The 17,647-nt window shown below is 41.3% G+C and overlaps 1 protein-coding gene across 1 annotated transcript in view; it reads right to left on the bottom strand.

Moving 5' to 3' along the window:
* Positions 1-12,844, bottom strand: part of ASAH2 (N-acylsphingosine amidohydrolase 2) — a 57,524-nt gene extending 44,680 nt beyond the window's left edge. Inside the window, exons 1-5 of the mRNA XM_070363314.1 lie at positions 12,715-12,844; positions 10,886-11,035; positions 4,052-4,228; positions 3,657-3,784; positions 2,464-2,541 (exon numbers count right to left, since the gene is read on the bottom strand). Of these exons, the coding sequence (XP_070219415.1) occupies positions 2,464-2,541; positions 3,657-3,784; positions 4,052-4,228; positions 10,886-11,035 (533 nt within the window). The 5' untranslated portion in view covers positions 12,715-12,844. The remainder of the gene's footprint in view (positions 1-2,463; positions 2,542-3,656; positions 3,785-4,051; positions 4,229-10,885; positions 11,036-12,714) is intronic.
* Positions 12,845-17,647: the final 4,803 nt, after the last annotated feature.

The following is a 17,647-nucleotide window of genomic DNA, read 5'->3' as shown; positions in this document are numbered from 1 at the left end:
CCATGGATGGAGGAGCCTGGTAGGCTACAGTCCATGGGGTCGTTAAGAGTCAGACACGACTGAGCGATTTCACTTTCACTTTTCACTTTCATGCACTGGAGAAGGAAATGGCAACCCACTCCAGTGTTCTTGCCTGGAGAATCCCAGGGACGGGGGAGCCTGGTGGGCTGCCGTCTATGGGGTCACACAGAGTCGGACACGACTGAAGTGACTTAGCAGCACCAGTCATACATACGTGTTCTTATCCTGACTGTCTCCTAACCAAATTCCCCAAAAGGTGCTCAAAAATCGAGAGGTAGCTTACCTTTCCAGATTCATCTCTCACCTACTCCCTAACCTAAGCCTATACTCTGGCCTCATAATGTAGTTTTCTCATGGCCCCCTGAGAAATCCATGGCTCCTTCAAGTCCAGTTCAAATGTCATTTCCTCTTTGAAGCCTTCCACTACGCTCCCAGGTAGAGCTCAGTGCCTCTAAATTCCCAGGTGATAGCACTGACAACCGTCTGATTTACATTATGATTACTTGTCTGCCTGTCTCTGTCTCTTTCTCCAGCCCTAACCATCCCACTAGCCTGTAAGACTCTTGAAGATAGGGTCTATGTTTGATTCATAACAATATACCTCAAGAACATAATTGCATGTCTGATATTTACGAAGACTACTGCATTAAAAGCTAGGTGGCAACTAATCAATAGATGAATTAACTGTACTCAAAGAATGAATTGTATTACATCAACCCACATAATAATGTTTATTTTATCAGGGAATTTTTAATAACCTCACTTTAACCCCAAAGAACTAACTCCAATTCTAAGAAGTTCAAGCACACCAATATTCCAGTAACGGAATTTTCAGAAGAGGTACTGTGTTATTTACTTCTTACCTTTCAGTTAAAATTATTAAATTCTTTCTATGTCAGGCACAGAACTAGAGTTTTGCATGCTTTATCTCATTTAATCTTCAAATAATCCTAAGAGGTATTATTACTAGTCTCATTTTCAAACAGGACAGTTTGACATATAAGTAGATAAATTACTTTCCTCAAGACACAGGGTTAGTAAGTGTCAGGGCTGGGGCCTGAATTCAAATCTGAAAACCTGTGTCTAAGATGGAAACATGAACTCCTTGCCACTGTGTGTTCTCCATGCAGTTAGCGCCACCCCTAGTATCTGATTAATCATCATCTTTAATGTTTCTCTTCACCTCTTATTTCTTTCAAGTTACTTAATTTTACTCACATAGAAACTTTCACCTAGATAGTTTATAATCCTCCCTGATTGATCCCTAGTTCCTTTACAAAGTTAGTATCAGTATCTAAGGACTCATTTTATCCCTCAATTTTAGAGTAAGAAAACAGACACAGAGAAGTTAAGAAACTTGACCAAAGTCACACAGCTGCCAAGAATGAGAGTCCAGAGTGAACCCAAGCCATTTGACCCTGGCACCCATGTGCTATCACCCACCTCCTTAGGACATTCGTGCATCAATCTGGAAGTCCACTGGACAAAGTGTCTGGGACTGTTTCCTACCCAGGCAACTCCTTAGCCAGTTCAATCACAGCAACCCAAATCACATAGGAATACAAATGACTTATTGTCAAAGAAAACAAAATCCATGTGTTTTCTTACTTATAAAATGGAGCCTAAAGTCTCTGCCAAGCTGTAATTTTACCTCATCTGCTTCCATGAGGTGGTCTCGGTTCTGCTTTCATCACTAATTGGCATTGTACCGTATTAGACTTAACTTATTCCTTTTAGACGGAGAAGGAAATGGCAACCCACCACAGTACTCTTGCCTGGAAAACTCCATGGATGGAGGAGCCTGGTGGGCTGCAGTCCATAGGGTCGCAAAGAGTCGGACACAACTGAACGACTTCACTTTCTTTCTTGCTATAGTTCCTTTTGGAGAAGGAAATGTGAACCCACTCCAGTGTTCTTGCCTGGAGAATCCCATGGACAGAGAGGCCTGGTGGGCTGCCATCTATGGGGTTGCAAAGAGTCGGACACGACTAAGCAACACACACACACACACACACACACACACATTCCTTTTAGAAAAACAAAGGTCAATAACCTCAAACTCAGTCACTTGCCTGGTTGGTCAGATTGTTTTCTCATTTCCAAGAGATCACTGTCCTCTATCTATGATTATCTTGATAAAGTAATAATAACCTCCACATGAGATCTTGATACAGTAATAACCCCTAGCATTTAGATTTATGAGTCTATCATATGTCAGACACTGTGCTTAACTCCGTCACTCAGATCCTTCATTCATATAATCCTTTTATTAGACCTAGGATGCTGAGAACATACCCGAGGGCCCATGGCTGGATCCCAGCTCCAACTCAACCACTCAGCCTATTCTTAGCCTCTGCTGCCAATATTCTGGTCTCCTTTTTCCCTCTCTGTAATACAAAGAAATTTATCCAAACAGAATTTTTTTAAAAAAGTAAACAGTACCTGATAAGACCCAGCTCTTCTCCATTCAGATCTACCATTTTCAGGAGCACCATTTCCTTGTCTGTATTTGAAGAATACCTAGTCAGCAAAATAAACAAACTTAGTGAGTTCTAGGCTAGAGCCTGGCCCTTGTGTATGACGAAGCAGAAGCTGACACAGAAAACAAAATGACTCTCAGTAAGCAAGGTTCCCTGACACCTGTAATCCTATGAACTGTATCCAGGGTCTTATTTCTTAGCTAAAGAAATGTTTGCAAATGTGACCAAAGTTAGGGGCATAGGTTCAGATAACTGGAGATGAAATATACATTTTTGAAATATTATAGGACATATATTATTTCTCATGGAAAGGATTAGTTTTTGAAATTTCTATTCATGTAAAATTTTAGTGAAATCTCTTAAAAATAGCAGGGAATGTGCAAAATCAAAAGCATGCCTGACCTACAACTTAAAGTGTTCTTTTATGTTTTTTGAAGGGAAATCAGAGTATATTTTCTAAAAATCAACTTTGAAATCAATCAAAAAATATGTAGACAAATGTAAAATATCAGGTTGGACTGAGATATTATTTTATTCTGCCATAGTAACCAAGTACTTCTCTTCTGTCAAAAACCCAGTTTATCACATTAAAAAAATTTTAAATAATGGCCTTTCTTAAGTTGTCCCATTCAATTATGCCAGTTTCATGGCTTGCTCTTCATGTCAACTTCTTTATTCTTTTACCTTATCTATCTTCCTACATTCCCCTGGACTAAAATGATTTCTTCTGAATAATGTAATAAAAAGAGCTATTCATTAATTGAACAAATATGTTATGCATATTTTTATATTTTATAGATGAGAAGCTGAGAGCCAAGAAATTAAGGTTTAAGTAAATCAATAAAGGTCACACACCTACAAAGTGATAAAGACAAGACCACAGGTGTACCTGATTTGAAAGCCTAGAGTCCTTCAAACATTCACATCCAATTCCCACAGCCAGCAAAGTGGGAAGATGCGTACACAGGTTTTTCTATGCTTCTACAGTCTCATTTCTGGTTGTCTTAGATTATAGACATGCTTTTAAATTATTTCAGCTTTAATACTCTTTCAGGCTCTCACCATATCCATCAACTAACAACCCTGTTCTTAGATTTTGTTAATAGTTCCTAAAGGAAAGCACATGCATTTCATTCTGATAAGTGGACCCCTCACCTTGCTCTCTCTGACTGTGGATTCCAAAGGTAAGAAGTAGGACTTCGGTTGATCTGTGCACCATCCACAGTCCCTTTATTGATAAAGATTTTGCCTGGTTTCATATTTTTGTGTGCTATCTCAATGCTCTATGGGTTAAAAAAGAAAAAAGTTGTAAAGTTAGAAATCCTAGTGTGCATAAGAACTTAGTTGATATAAATAGAAGAGCCCTGTGGACAATTTCTTTCGTCTCCAACTTATCCCTGCTATGGGATGAAAGCTGGAGAGCCACAGGGCTGGTGTCATTCTGGGCTGGTATCCAAGATCCTATAGGAACTCTCTGTGTCATAAGAGACCTCTCCTAAGGTGCTGTAAGCAATGCTAAACAACAGTTGCCTCTAAGTCCCCTTGCCTACCTCCACAATGCCAGTGACCATGTACTCAAAAGTTCGATTGCTAAATCCTTCACTGGCAATTACAAATGTTGTGTACTGGAAATATCCTGCTGGACCCGAGTGTGTATGAGTGCCACTCAGAATAACGTTGTCTCTTCTGTACAGGGAGCTGTATTTATTCTGCAGCCTGCTCAGGACCTTGGAGGAAAAAAAAGAACAATCAGAACTAAGAAGAGGAATAACGCAGGTGCTTAGCCTGAAAAAAGCTCTGATGAGGCTAATCACTGCGCCGGACATCCCCGTCAAGAGACCTTTCACTCTGTGCTTGAGTTCATCATCTCAGGAACAATGACATCAACAACTGCAATTGCTTACATTTTATAGATTCTTGCCATGTGCAAGAACAATGCTAGGTATTACATCATGCCATTTAAAAATCTTTATAACACCACCAAGAGGTAGGTGTTTTTAATCTTATCTTTTAGCTAAGAACATTGATGTGTCCAGAAGTAAAATAAGTTGCCCAGTGATATAATAAATAGCAGAGTCAGACTCTAGATCCAAGTCTCACTATTGACTTAGGAATCTCACCAGTTCATTGTCCAGACACTGTTTTAAGTACTAGGGACATACGAGGTCCCTACCCTGAAAAAGTTTTTATTCTAGTGAGGGAAAGATAAATATGTAATATTATATTACAGAGTGATAAATGATAAGAAAAAATATTGCTAGGTAAGGAAAAAGAATGTGATAGGCATTAGTGAGGAAAGATCTTTCCAGAGATGTTATCTTTCATCAGAAGCTTAACCAAAGAGAGCAAGATGGTCATGCAATGCCAGAGTTGGGTGGGGCAAGCACCCTGGGAGCAGTGAACAGACAGGGAAAAAGCCCCTTTACTGTCTCATTTCCCAAAATGAAGAACTCAGTATTCCCAGACACAAACACTTATACTTTTGGTCTGGGGAAGACCACCTGCTATGACCTGAGAACACCCCAGCAACCCTGTGGGTAGGTCCATGGGGAAAGGAATCATCATGCCATCATGAACTTGCCAGCCACTTGGTGAGCAACCATAGAAGGTGATCCTGCAGCTCAGTCAAGCTTCAAACACCTGCAGTCGCAGCCAATATCTCGAGTCAAACCTCATGATAACAAAAGTAACGATATGTGACTGTGGCTCTAACACAAGTCAGACTCACCTAACACAGCCATTCACCAAAATCCTGAGCAATAATACATAATTATTGTTACTTTAAGCTACTGAGTTTTCTGATGACTTGCTGCACAGCAGTAGATACCTAATTCAAAGAGTCAGTAAGTGTTCATTGAATTAGTCAATGAACATCCAAAGAAATAATAAATAATTAATGTCTTTGGAGGATATACACACATCAAGAAAACAACAGAAAATTAGTGATGTTGCCGAGTACCTATTTCTCTCTCTCTCTCTCTTTTTTTTTTTTTTTTTTGGCTAAAATGTCTCTTTTTATTGAAATATAATCGACTTCAAAATACTGCATTAGTGCTGAATACCTATTTCTAATTTTGCTTTAATCATCTGAAATATAAAGCTTGGTATCAGTGCGGTTTGTGAAAGATGTTTTGACTTTTTTGTGTCAAAAATTATTAAAATGTTCCAGCAAAAGTGTCAATCCCAAAGCAACCTTCCTCAATGTAAGATACTATAACCTAATACCAGGGACAAAAGTGAAAACTCATTTATGTCAGAGCTGGCAAATACTGCTTATCTCGTGCATTTAGTCCTGTTTGTGGGTGGCTACTATCAGAAGTAGTATGCTGAGAAGGATTCTGAATCCAAATCTGGGCTTAGCGAAAAACAGTACTTTTGGGGTGGGGGTGGCATGTCATGGGGCATGTAGGATCTTAGTTCACTGACCAGGGATCAAAACCAAGCCCCCTGCAATGGAAGCACAGAATCTTAACCACTGGACCACCAGGGAAGACCCCAAAGAGTGCCTTTTTTGATTAGCAGTGCTGTCCACTTCGAGTATGGTATAGGCAGCAGTATGCTGATAAACAGTTTTTCTGAAAGATAAAAGAAAACCCTTATTTGTATTATCTGCCAATTTCCATGGTGTAAATACTCTCACCATAGTGAATTTCAAGCTACCAAAAGTTTAACCACCAGTTCGCAAAGTTTCTAAATATTTAACAATCAACCCTCATGAGGTGGTACCAGCCAGTTCCAGCACACCACGGGTACGTAAGGAAGCAGCAGCAACTGGTGTGTTACCTCCTGATCCTACATAAACACATCAATGTAACTTCTTCTATTTTAGGTAAAGAGCTCCACCACGCTTATTCTAGTCACGTGGTCATTGAATCAGGAAGAGATATCACAAACCATCTCGTCTCCTTAACCTCTCCATGCCTCAGATACTGATTGCTAGGTTTACCACATCCACGTAAGCAACCATACCATATCAGGAAAATGTGGAAAGGAAATTGAAAGTAATTAGACCAACACTGGGCTTCCTTGGTGGCTCAGTGATAAAGAAACTGCATTGCGGGCCAATGCAGGAGACACAGCTTTAACCCCTGATCTGGAAAGATTCCCTGGAGAAGGAAATGGCAAACCACTCCAGTATTCTTGCCAGGAGAACCCCAAGGACAGTCCATGGGGTCACAAAGAGTAGGATACAACGGAGTGACTGAACAGCAATAAAGACCAACATTACAAGCCCACATTCTCCATCCCAATAAGGTTCCATATTCTTTCTGTTTGATTCTAATTCCAGCCCAACTCTTCATCACTCTTACATATTCTTTTACACAGTAGCTATTACTGCTTCATGAAGAAATGTCTGTAGGGAGAAGAGGAAATCATCAATGAATGGACAACATGAAAGCTTAAGCAAAGTTAAAAAGCTGATGTTCTACACTGCTATACTTAAAATGGTTAACCAAGAAAGACCTACCAGAAAGCACAGGGAGCTCTGTTCAATGTCATGTGGCAGCCCGGATGGGAGGAGAGTTTAGCAGAGAATGGATAAGTATATATGTATGGCCGAGTCGCTCTGCTGTGTACCTGAGGCTATCACAACATTGTTAACTGGCTATACCACAATATAAAATAAAAGTTTTATTAAAAATAGAAGCTGATATTTTTACAATTTTGTAACCAAGGCAAGCAGGTTGTGGAAAAGAAAGAACTGCCAGTCAACTTTAAAGCTCTAATGTCCCACCCATTTTTATTTCTAATGAACTGTAACAGGATTTTTAGAATTAAGTACATTAAATACATTCTATGCAAGAATCAGGCTCTTAAAAACATAGAAATTATGAATCTTGAATTTTAAAACAAAATTTTAAACTACAAACAGCTACAAACAGCTCACAGAAATCTTCTCCTAAACTATAATCTCTGAGATGAAGTCAAACATGTGAGACTTCTGGAAAAAAGAAAAAAATTAAAGACTCCATCATCTAATAACAATGCCTGCCAATAACCATTATAAGTAGCATGTTTCCTACTTCATGAAAAGAGGGGTATTTTTATCATAGACCTATAAAGTTATATTAATGTCTATAGCTCAATTGACTTCAGTTTCCATTCCATTTCCTATGGCTGACACTCTTGGAAACGTGACATAGAAAGAGCTAGAAAAGTCATTCTGTTTTCCTGTCCAGCATCACTGCTTGGAGATCTTTTCTTTAATCTTTTCTCCATGCTGAAAATGTTATCACTCTTAAAGGTGAGACTGAGAACCTGACTAAAACTGGGTGTTATAATAAACTTAATGGCCTAGTCTAGTTAGATTTATTTTTCACACTTTCCCCTTGGATTAACTTGGGATAAGTAAGTGGGTTCATTTCAAAGTCTTTCTTCTGGGTCTCAGATTGCAGGGGGGAAGTAAACATTGGAAGAGATGGTTAAATGGTGTCAACTATTGACTGGATAGTGGTCTCTAACCCAACACATTAAATCCGCATCCCCTCCATACTGTACCCCCAAAGGTAGAGTGTGGAGAGGACAGAAGTTCAAAGTCTTATTTCCACTAATGACCCCACCATTTCCCAATCAGAACCATTTTTGATTCCTCAGAAAAAACATTATAGTGCAGTGGTAATGACCATACTCTCGAGCAGGAAGACGTCAGTGTTTGAATCCCAGTTCTGATGGTTCCTAGCTGTGTAGCCTTGGACAAGTTACTTGGTCCCCCGACACTCAGTTTCCCAATCTGTCAAATGACAGAATAATAGTATGTCCCTCATACAGTCTTTTGAGGATTAAATGAATTCATATATATGGAGCACTTAGAACAATACCTGATTTATCACAGGAACTATGTTAAGTGTTAGTTCTTATGCCAACTCATCCCCAAATCACATTAACATTTGACTTTCTAGCACCATATAGTCTCACTGCTGTCCCCCTGGCTTAAGACTTTTCTGCCAGCATTACACAATACAGGGGGGAATTGCCAGGAAAAGTGGGAATCCTTCCTGCAGTGCTAGTTTCCCTTTCCAGTTCTTTTAGCCTTCTAACACCTTGTGAAATCTCCCCATTCCTTATCCCCTATTTGAAATGCCTGGTGTGATAACTGTTTTCCCAACTGAACTCTCATCGGTAGAGCCTTGATGTTAATTTAAGGACTCTCCCGATGTGTGTCTTCACCTCTAGCTCTGGTCTATTTCAACCCACCTCAAACATCACTGTCTGATTAATCATCCTAAAGCAGAATTGTGTTTGCATCACTTCCTTGCAAAAGTTTCCTAAGAATCTCCATCACCTAGAATCATTAACAACCAAGCATTCCAGAGACCTACAAATTATGACCAACATATCTTCCAGGCATATCTCCATTTGCATTTCTCCCTGTGTTTCTGTGTATATGATTTGTACATGTACAAATCAAGCTGTCCCCTTGAGTTGATAGCTCTCTCCCCCAAATCAACCAATTCTACTCTTTCAGGGGCTTCCCAGGTGGTCCAGGGCCTAAGACTCCATGCTCCCAATGCAGGGGGCCTGGGTTCAATTCCTGATCAGGGAACTAGATCTCACATGCTGCAAGTAAGACCCGGTGCAGCCAAATAAATAAATAACAACAAATATTAAATAAATAAAACTCTACCCATTCAAGTGTCATTTCCACTGCTCTTTTGAGTTACTCACTGTAAGGGAGGCCAGTTGCTCTGTCATGAGGATATGGACAATGAGGAAACGGTCAGTAGCCACAAGAGTGGATCATCCTGAAAGTGGACCTTTTAGCCTGCTTGAACCTTCAGATGACTGCAGCCTTTGCCAACACCTTGACTGCCAACTACCCTAATTCAGAACCACCTAGCTAAGCCAGCTCTGAATTCCTCATCCACAGAATGATGAGATAAAACAACAGATGTTCATTAAGTCCCTATTTGGGAGGAGCTATTTATTATTCATGAATAGATAACTATAATAAACCATTGTCCTTTATTCCAATAAATTAAAATTAGTTGTGTATTTCTGGTACAGTCCTTCCTTTAATCCCCCGACTAGGTAGTGAGTTCGTCAACATGGCTTATGATTCATTTAGCTGTGTGCCCCCTGAAGTGACCAACAAAGTGCCTTGCAAAAAGTCAGTGTTCTCCAAGATAATAGAATGACCTCCTTTTAAGAATGTAGGCTCTGGTACCAGGCATATATATGTGTTCAGAATTCAGCTCTACCACTTGCTAACTGCATGAACTTTGGAAAGTTACTCAACCTTCTCTAAGACTCAGTCTCTTTATCTATAAATTGGGGATAACAACAGATCCACCTCATAGTTGTGGTAAGTGCAGGGCTTGGAAAATCACTGCATTCTCTGCTCAGCATGTTTCCACAGATGTGAGAGGCTCCCATCCTACTCCCCATAAGTGGGTGACAATGGAGACATGTTTTTAAGCTCTCTCGTCACCCCTCTTCCTGGCTCCTTCACACAGCCCTTTCACACAAGAGGAGCAACTGTTTATTTGGTGAGGTTAATAGAACATGACACTGAATAGTGGATATTTGATGGCCATCATTCTGGATGTTCTAGACTCTCCTCTTTCTCACATTTGTGAATATGTGAGAAGACACTGAGAGTATACTTTCTTTCTGTGTCCTGATCCGTGGAGAAATTACAGTTGGATCAGGGTCTAGAAATTGGCTGAGAGACAGACTTGGAAGTCCATCTGTCTATCACCATTTCTCTCTCCTTCCTTTGCCCCTTGCATCTTACGAGCTGCCTGCCCAGGGCTCCCAGGTACCTTGCTGCTGAGCTCATCTTTCCCACAGTGGGGTAACATGATCTAAATTGGGGGAAAATCACAGGCCCTGCGATATTCTACAATACAGTTTAGAGATTAAGAGAGCTAATGTTGTATTCTTCTAAATTTTATTATGGACATTTTCAAACATGGGCACATCAGAATAGTACAATGTGCCTTTCACCCAGCTTCAGCAATTTATGGTCAATTTCATCTCAGAGTTGCATTTGAATTCTCTTTCATTCCTTGCAACTATTTTCAATTGTCTAAAACCTTGAGGGAAGGGTTAATAATTAATTGGCACTCTCAGACTTCTAACAAGGAAGATTAAATGACAGTGTACAGGAAAGTAACCTGGGACATAATAAGCTTGTGAAATATATTGGCATTAATGATGATGACAAGCTATCAGCAGTATGGAAAGCAAGTTCTGACCAAGCTGACTTACAATGGAATAATGAGGCTCATCCTCCTCACTTGATTATCAGCTGGATTGTCAAGAGCTTATAACCCTGAGGGTAGTGGAAATTCACTGGGTGAGAAACCCAGGAGAGCTTAGATACTTAGTTAAATTCACCTGCAGGCTTTACCTTTAAACCACGGCAACTCTTTCTCACTTACCTCCAGCCTGAGTCGCTGGGATACCATGCCTATGTCGATGCTGACAAACACTATGCGATTGGACCCATCCGGCTCCGCCATGATGAACGCACGACTGTACAACCTCGTGAGGATGCCCCGTGCATACTGGCCAGTTTTGGCGTAGCCCATCTAAAAAGGAAGAGAGCATCAGACCACCCTTCACTTCTTCTCATTCCCCTGCTACCAGAAGCCAGGCACAAACACACAAGAGACTACGTAGGCAAAGCAAAGCAATCCATGTGACACTGTGGCTCTGAGTGAGACAGGATATGTGTTTTCAAGAGTAAAGCCAACATCACACTCACAAAAAAAGTCTTTACTGTTCTGTGTAGATAGAAGCAAAGCAATGGCCGGGTTGGAAGAAGTTATTCGCTGGCCTGTGGGCAAGGCAGGAGCTGGTGTGACTTGGGAATTGTGTTATAATGCTGGAGACCTTTCAGGGTTTTTCTGTTCTTTGAAACAGGATCTTTTCTCCAGCCTATGTAAGGACTACAGAAGGAAATACTTCCTCAACTATCATCCTACATTTCCAGGAATACCCTGAAAACTGAAGGCCTCTTCACTTTGGTTGTCTGGTGTGTGGCTTTTTTTTTTTTTTTTTCCTAAAGAAAATGGTTTCTTTAGGACACAGTTATCTTTACTGAGGGTACCTCACCCTGGCTTTTACAATGTTGCCCCTCCCAATGTTGTAGCCCACCAAATACATCAATCTTAAACCCCTTCTCTCACCATGTCACGAAGCGTACCCATAAAAGCTGCACCCAGGTCTTCAGCATGGTCACTCTGCTGCTTGCCTTATCCCTCATGCAAGTGCTCATTTAAAGTTTACATTCCAGAGCCACTTTTCAGAACAGACAACAAGGAATATTTCCTAGAATCTAAAGATTATTTGGTTGGAGGGGGGAAAAATCCTATCAGGAAATCTCATGCTCTGATTCCCTAGGAAAGGGTAGCTAGAAGTGTGTGTCTAACCTCACCACCAGGAGGTTGCATGCCAGCAGCCCACAGGCCACCCCTGGCCCCGAAACCGGTTTTACTTGCCTAACACAGTGTTGGATCACACCAGATTTCCGGTTTTAACTAGAGTTGCTTACATTCTCCAACAGAGAGATTTAAAACCTCAGATTTTCAATCCAGAAATGTTTTCACTCTCTCTCTCTCTGTGTCTCTCAGTCATGTCCGACTCTTTGTGACCTCATGGACTGTAGCCCGCCAGGCTCCTCTGTCCATGGAATTCTCTTGGCAAGAATACTAGAGTGGGTAGCCATTTCCTTCTCCAGGGTATCTTCCCAACCCAGGGATCGAACCCCAGTCTCCCACATTGCAGGCAGATTCTTAATCTGTCTGAGCCTCTAGGGAAGCCCTGGCTTCTCTTTTAAAAACTGTAAGGTGAGGCAGCCCTAGTTTCACACTCTTACATGGCAATGATCGCTAAAACCACTCAGACTTTCTAGTTGTACCACAGTCCCCACCACTTTCTGTTGCCCCCCACACTTCAGATTTACTAGACATTTATCTTGTATTGGCCTGCTTCAGTCATTTAGGGTACCTGCCCATCCCCTGTAGTATCAGAGTTTGCCCACCCTGCCACTTTCATTCATAAAAAAAGGGCCAGTTGAATTTACAAGGGAGTTGTGCTTAAGTAAAAGGTCCCTCTTCCTTATAGTACAATATTCAAAATGTTAGATAGCAGTGAAGGCAATACAAATGGAGAAGATTAAGACATGACAATTAGGAATAAATGCAGAGTATTAAATAATAAAATCATTTGTTTCACAGTCTCTTCAAGGATCCCATGATTTACCTACCAAATTAATATCTGATACTTGTCCTGTGCAGTCAGCTCGCCCAACACCAATATGGTAGCCACTGAAGTTCTGAAACAGGGTAGGCTCTGGGGTGCTGGGTGTTGGAGATGCCTGGGTAGTTGTGGGGCCCCGGGAGGGTGTTGAGTTTTGAGGGGCTGCAGAGCCCTGGGTAGCTGGAGGGCTCTGGGTAGCTGGAGGGCCCTGGGTGGATGGAAAACCTGAATCAAAAACCAAAATAAGATATTTAAGAAACAACATTTCAACCCACACACTTGGCCTCAGTTAGGACACACAGATTCAGCTTCCTAAGGAAGAATCTCTGTATATTCTCTTACATTCAAGATACACTGTGAGACACATCTCAGGAACTTGGTTTATATCATAATCCCAAGGAGGATCTTTTTCATGGCTCAGAAATGTTTCAGCCTAACAATAAAGGTCTCTGACAAATGTCCTTCAACTTCTCCCTCAGGCTGTTCCTGTTAAACCTGTAGCCCTTCATTCACTCACCTGGCACTTCTACTCCAGCCAAACAAATCAGGCACCAGGCTCCTGGCACACAGTCTATTAAACCCGGCCTCTGGGTTCTAATATTCTCTCTATCCAGAGACCTTACTCCTCTCTGTTTTACCAGTCAATCTCCACTACATTTTACAGGGGTTCATTTCCACCCTACCCAAATCCAGCTCAACTCCTTACCTCCAGAATGTAACCCCAACTGTCTCTACCCTGCTCTAGATGTTTATTCTTAATGCAACCTAGATCTTTTATTCTTAAGGCAACTTAGATTATTGTATACTTGCTAACACAGTCCCACCTTATGTCAACTGTTCTCATATCACCACATAGGTATGCACGTTAATATATATACCCTATATTAACATCATACACACACCCCAATATAAGGGAGGCAAAACGGTATAGAGACTAACATGGCAGATGTCAGAAACAACTGGGGTTTGAAAATTAACTCTACCTTTACAAGCTGAATAAGTTACTTAATCTATTTTACCCCAACTTTTTTCATCTATGAAGAAAAGTAACATAACTTTCTCATAACATGAATCATCTCCTACTTACTAGGGTTTATTGACAATTAATATCTTAACACATAGTCAAAATTTAGAACAATGGCTGACATATAGCCTCAGTTTTATTTACACATTTAGACATCTTATATATTTCATTTTGTCTGTTTCTACTCCAGAAAACAGCCAGGGTTGGCCAAAGGAACACATGTCAGTGTTACATGTATTAGTGGTCAGAAAGTACTTAGGCAAGAGATTAACAGCAGACTTCTTCTGGGTTCCAGAATTCTGGAACTCAAGAAAGTTTAGAGATCACATCATCCAATCACCTACATTTTACTTATAAAGAAACTGAAACCCGGAGAAATGATTTAACCAAGTTTCCACAGAAAGCATATGATGAATCAGGTGCCCAATCACACCCTCCAACTCAGAATCAGCTGCTCTTTCATCCACATTTAAGCGCAGTTAGAATCCATACCTTCCCACCCCTAAGCCCAAGTGTTCTACAAAACATCAAGTATTGCAAGGAAGGAAATAGGCACCTTCGCTACTGCCTCACTGATACCAACATAGAAATGTGGTGCAGGCCAACGCCAAATCTAGTCACATAGCCAAGCGGCTTATTTTCCATCTCGGAGTTTCAGAAGTCTAAAATGGCACTAAGGCTAGCACCTACTTTTATGGGAGTTTTGTAGGAATTAAATGAGAAATTTACATAGAATGCTTACTATTTTCATCGTAGAAGTTATTGTTTATTAAAGGATTGCTTCCGTCAACCACTATGGTAAGCATTCTATGTAAATTTCTCATTTTATCTGCCTGCAGTGCAGGAGATTTGGGTTTGATCCCTGGATTGGGAGATCCCTTGGAGAAGGAAATGACAACTCAGTATTCTTGCTTAGAGAATCCCATGGACATAGAAGCCTGGCGGGCTAAAGTCCATGGGGTCGCAAAGAGTCGGACACGACTGAGCAACTAAACACACCTGTACACTAAATGAAAATAGTGGCTAGTATTTTCACTATTACCTCTCTGAGCCTCAGACTCTAGATTCTCTAATTTTAAAACAGAAAAGTAGGTGAAGTCCCATGGATTCTTTCATTTCTAGCAATAAAACTCATTCTGTCCACTGCCAGAAAAGAGGATCTCTGTTTCTCTGGGTTTTCAGGGAATCTAAAATATGAAGACAAGTAGAGAACACACTGGAAAAGAGAAGAGGCTGCAAAAGAGAAAACTGAGCTGAACAACACTGCCTCTTTCTCCAGGGGGCCTGAGGACAGCCCTCTCTCCGCCCTCCCCCCTTTTGTTGGAATGCATTTGCTTCATAATGTTGTGTTAGTTCCTACTATACAGCAAAGTGAATCAGCTGTATGTATACATATATCCCCTCTGTTTTGGATTTCCTGCCTATTTAGGTCACCACAGAGCACTGAGTAGAGTTTCCTGTGCTACACAGTAGGTTCTCATTAGTTTCCTATTTTATACACAGCAGGGTTTATATGTCAGTTCCAACTCTGGAATCTAGCAAAACGATAGAGGCAGCCTGTTTGTAAAGCCCACCCTTTACTTTGGTCACAGCATTCAATCCCCACCTGTCTTTTGTATTGTTAATTAGTTGTTGCTGTTCAGCCACCAAGTCATGTCTGACTCTCTGCAACCCCATGGACTGCGGCATACGAGGCCTCCCTGTCCCTCCCCATCTCCCGAAGTTTGCCCGAGTTCATGTCCATTGCATCAGTGATGCCATCCAGCCATCTCATCCTATGATGCCCTCTTCTCCTCTGCCCTCAATCTTTCCCAGCATCAGGAACTTTTCCAACAAGTTGTCTGTGTGCATCAAATGATCAAAATACTGGCGCTTCAGCATCAGTTCTTCCAATGAGTATTTAGGGTTGAATGCCCTTAAGATTGACTGGTTTGATCTCCTTGTTGCCCAAGGAACCCTCAGGAGTCTTCTCCAGCACCACAGTTCACAGTCGTCAATTTTTTGGTGCTCTGCCTTCTTTACAGTCCAGCTTTCACAACCATATGTGACCATGGGTAACACCAGAGCCTTGACTATATGGACCTTTGCTGGCAGAGCAATGTCTCTGGTTTTCAACACACTGTCTGTTTGTCATAGCTTTCCTGCTGAGAAGCAATTGTCTCAGCAGGAAAATCTCGGCAGGTTTATTAGGTATATAACCTATCAAAGAAGAGGCGCCATCAAAGGCCTATGGGCCTGATTGCCTGTAAATGTAGCCTAGATAGTTTCCAAAATCTAAATTAGTTTCCAAGGTTAAAAAAAATTGGAAGGGATCTAAACTGCCTCCCCCAGTTTCTAGCTTTCACTGAAAACTCAGGAGAGTTGAGTCCATGTGACACCATGACAACAGTTGGCACTCAGGAGGGCCTGTGGACCCTCTTCACCAGAAATACACCTGCCCCCACCGTGGGCCACCTCCCCTCCTTTATGGAACTTGATTGACCATCACAGCATTTGAGTTCAAGATCCCTTCTCTAAAGTTTCACAGACTAATTGACATTCAGCAGGTCTTTCCTTCTCCTTTTGCCCCCAGGAGAAGATGATGCCAGAAAGAAGGCAAAGAGAAAAAGAAGAGGCTCAGGAGTTACTGGGCCTTGAAGACTCCTAAGCTGTACTTAGATCAATGGAAAAGCGAAACAAATAAGTGCATGTCAGAACACCACACTGGCTATTTGGGAGCAAAGGTAAACGTGATAAAAATTGCTATCGTTGCGTAAAGAGCAACTAATGGAAAGGTTGGATGACCATCCCTTGGTGCTTAAGTACACCGTGAACTGCCCTATTATCAGCAGTATCAGTACACTGTTTCTTGCCTTGGTATTCCCCACAATGAAGACATTTCCTACTGGCTAGGAACAGCATCTAAGAGTACTCATGATACTTGCCTGTGTGATTTTCAATGGTCCCACTGGTGATAAACAACAGGCTGAGAAGAGCCACCGTGATCCCTGTCGTTATCACAAGGAGGAAAATCAGGAATATTTCGAAGCTGGAAAAGGTGCGTTTGGCCATTTTTTCCGAGGAAAAGAGTCAGAAGGAGAACTGTGAAAGAGACAGGTAAAAGAAAAACAAAATACACAGGTTTCAAGCTGCAAAGGCAAAGATATCTTAGCTCTTTCATAGAACAGATTGTGCCAGGAATGCCGCTAGGTCCACGTCCCATATCTTCCATGTCTTCGTGGAAGACATGACCAATCAATTACAGCACTGTGCGATGAATTCACACGGGGTTTCCAAACGCTTTTCAGCACAGTGCTCATCTTGGGAGCCCCCACCCATCATCTGGTATTGACACCAAAGCTAAAACCTATATGTACTCCTAGGATACATCATACTGCTTTCATTTACAGAAGTGCTGCTCTCTGTATACTGGTCTAGGCTGAAGCATTCCTGCCAACAAGGATAACTGATGTACCCACATGGCTTGTACTTGTGAGAAAGCTGGCTGAGGTTAGGGCCGTGCTCCGTGGCCAGTTAAATAACTTGTCAACAAGGAGGTGAAACACCTAACTCTGGCCTTTAAACCTCCTGTCTTAACTTTTGATTTCTACCCGAATAGAGAACAACATGGAAAAGGAGATTGGCATCTCTGATCTAAAGCCAGGCATTTGTGAAATTTCTCTCTTCAGTGATTGGAAGGATCCCACACATTTTGCAAACCCCAAGTCAAAGGATGAGGATAAAGAGAATGCTATTGTGTGCTACAAAAGCAGAAAATGTCCTTACTGATTCATGAAGACATTTTAGGCCTGGAATTCATCACAACTCACAGGGACTAGAGAAGCTTCATAAATATGTGAATTATGCAGATTCACATAATGCAGCAGGAGAAAGTATAATATGGTTACAAATTGGGTTGTGAGATCTGGTGTCAGAG

This window comes from Bos mutus, chromosome 26 (assembly GCF_027580195.1).
Source record: "Bos mutus isolate GX-2022 chromosome 26, NWIPB_WYAK_1.1, whole genome shotgun sequence".
Classification (NCBI taxonomy): domain Eukaryota; kingdom Metazoa; phylum Chordata; class Mammalia; order Artiodactyla; family Bovidae; genus Bos; species Bos mutus.
The sequence above is the reverse complement of the archived record's forward strand: the minus strand, read 5'-3'. Positions and strand labels throughout refer to the sequence as shown.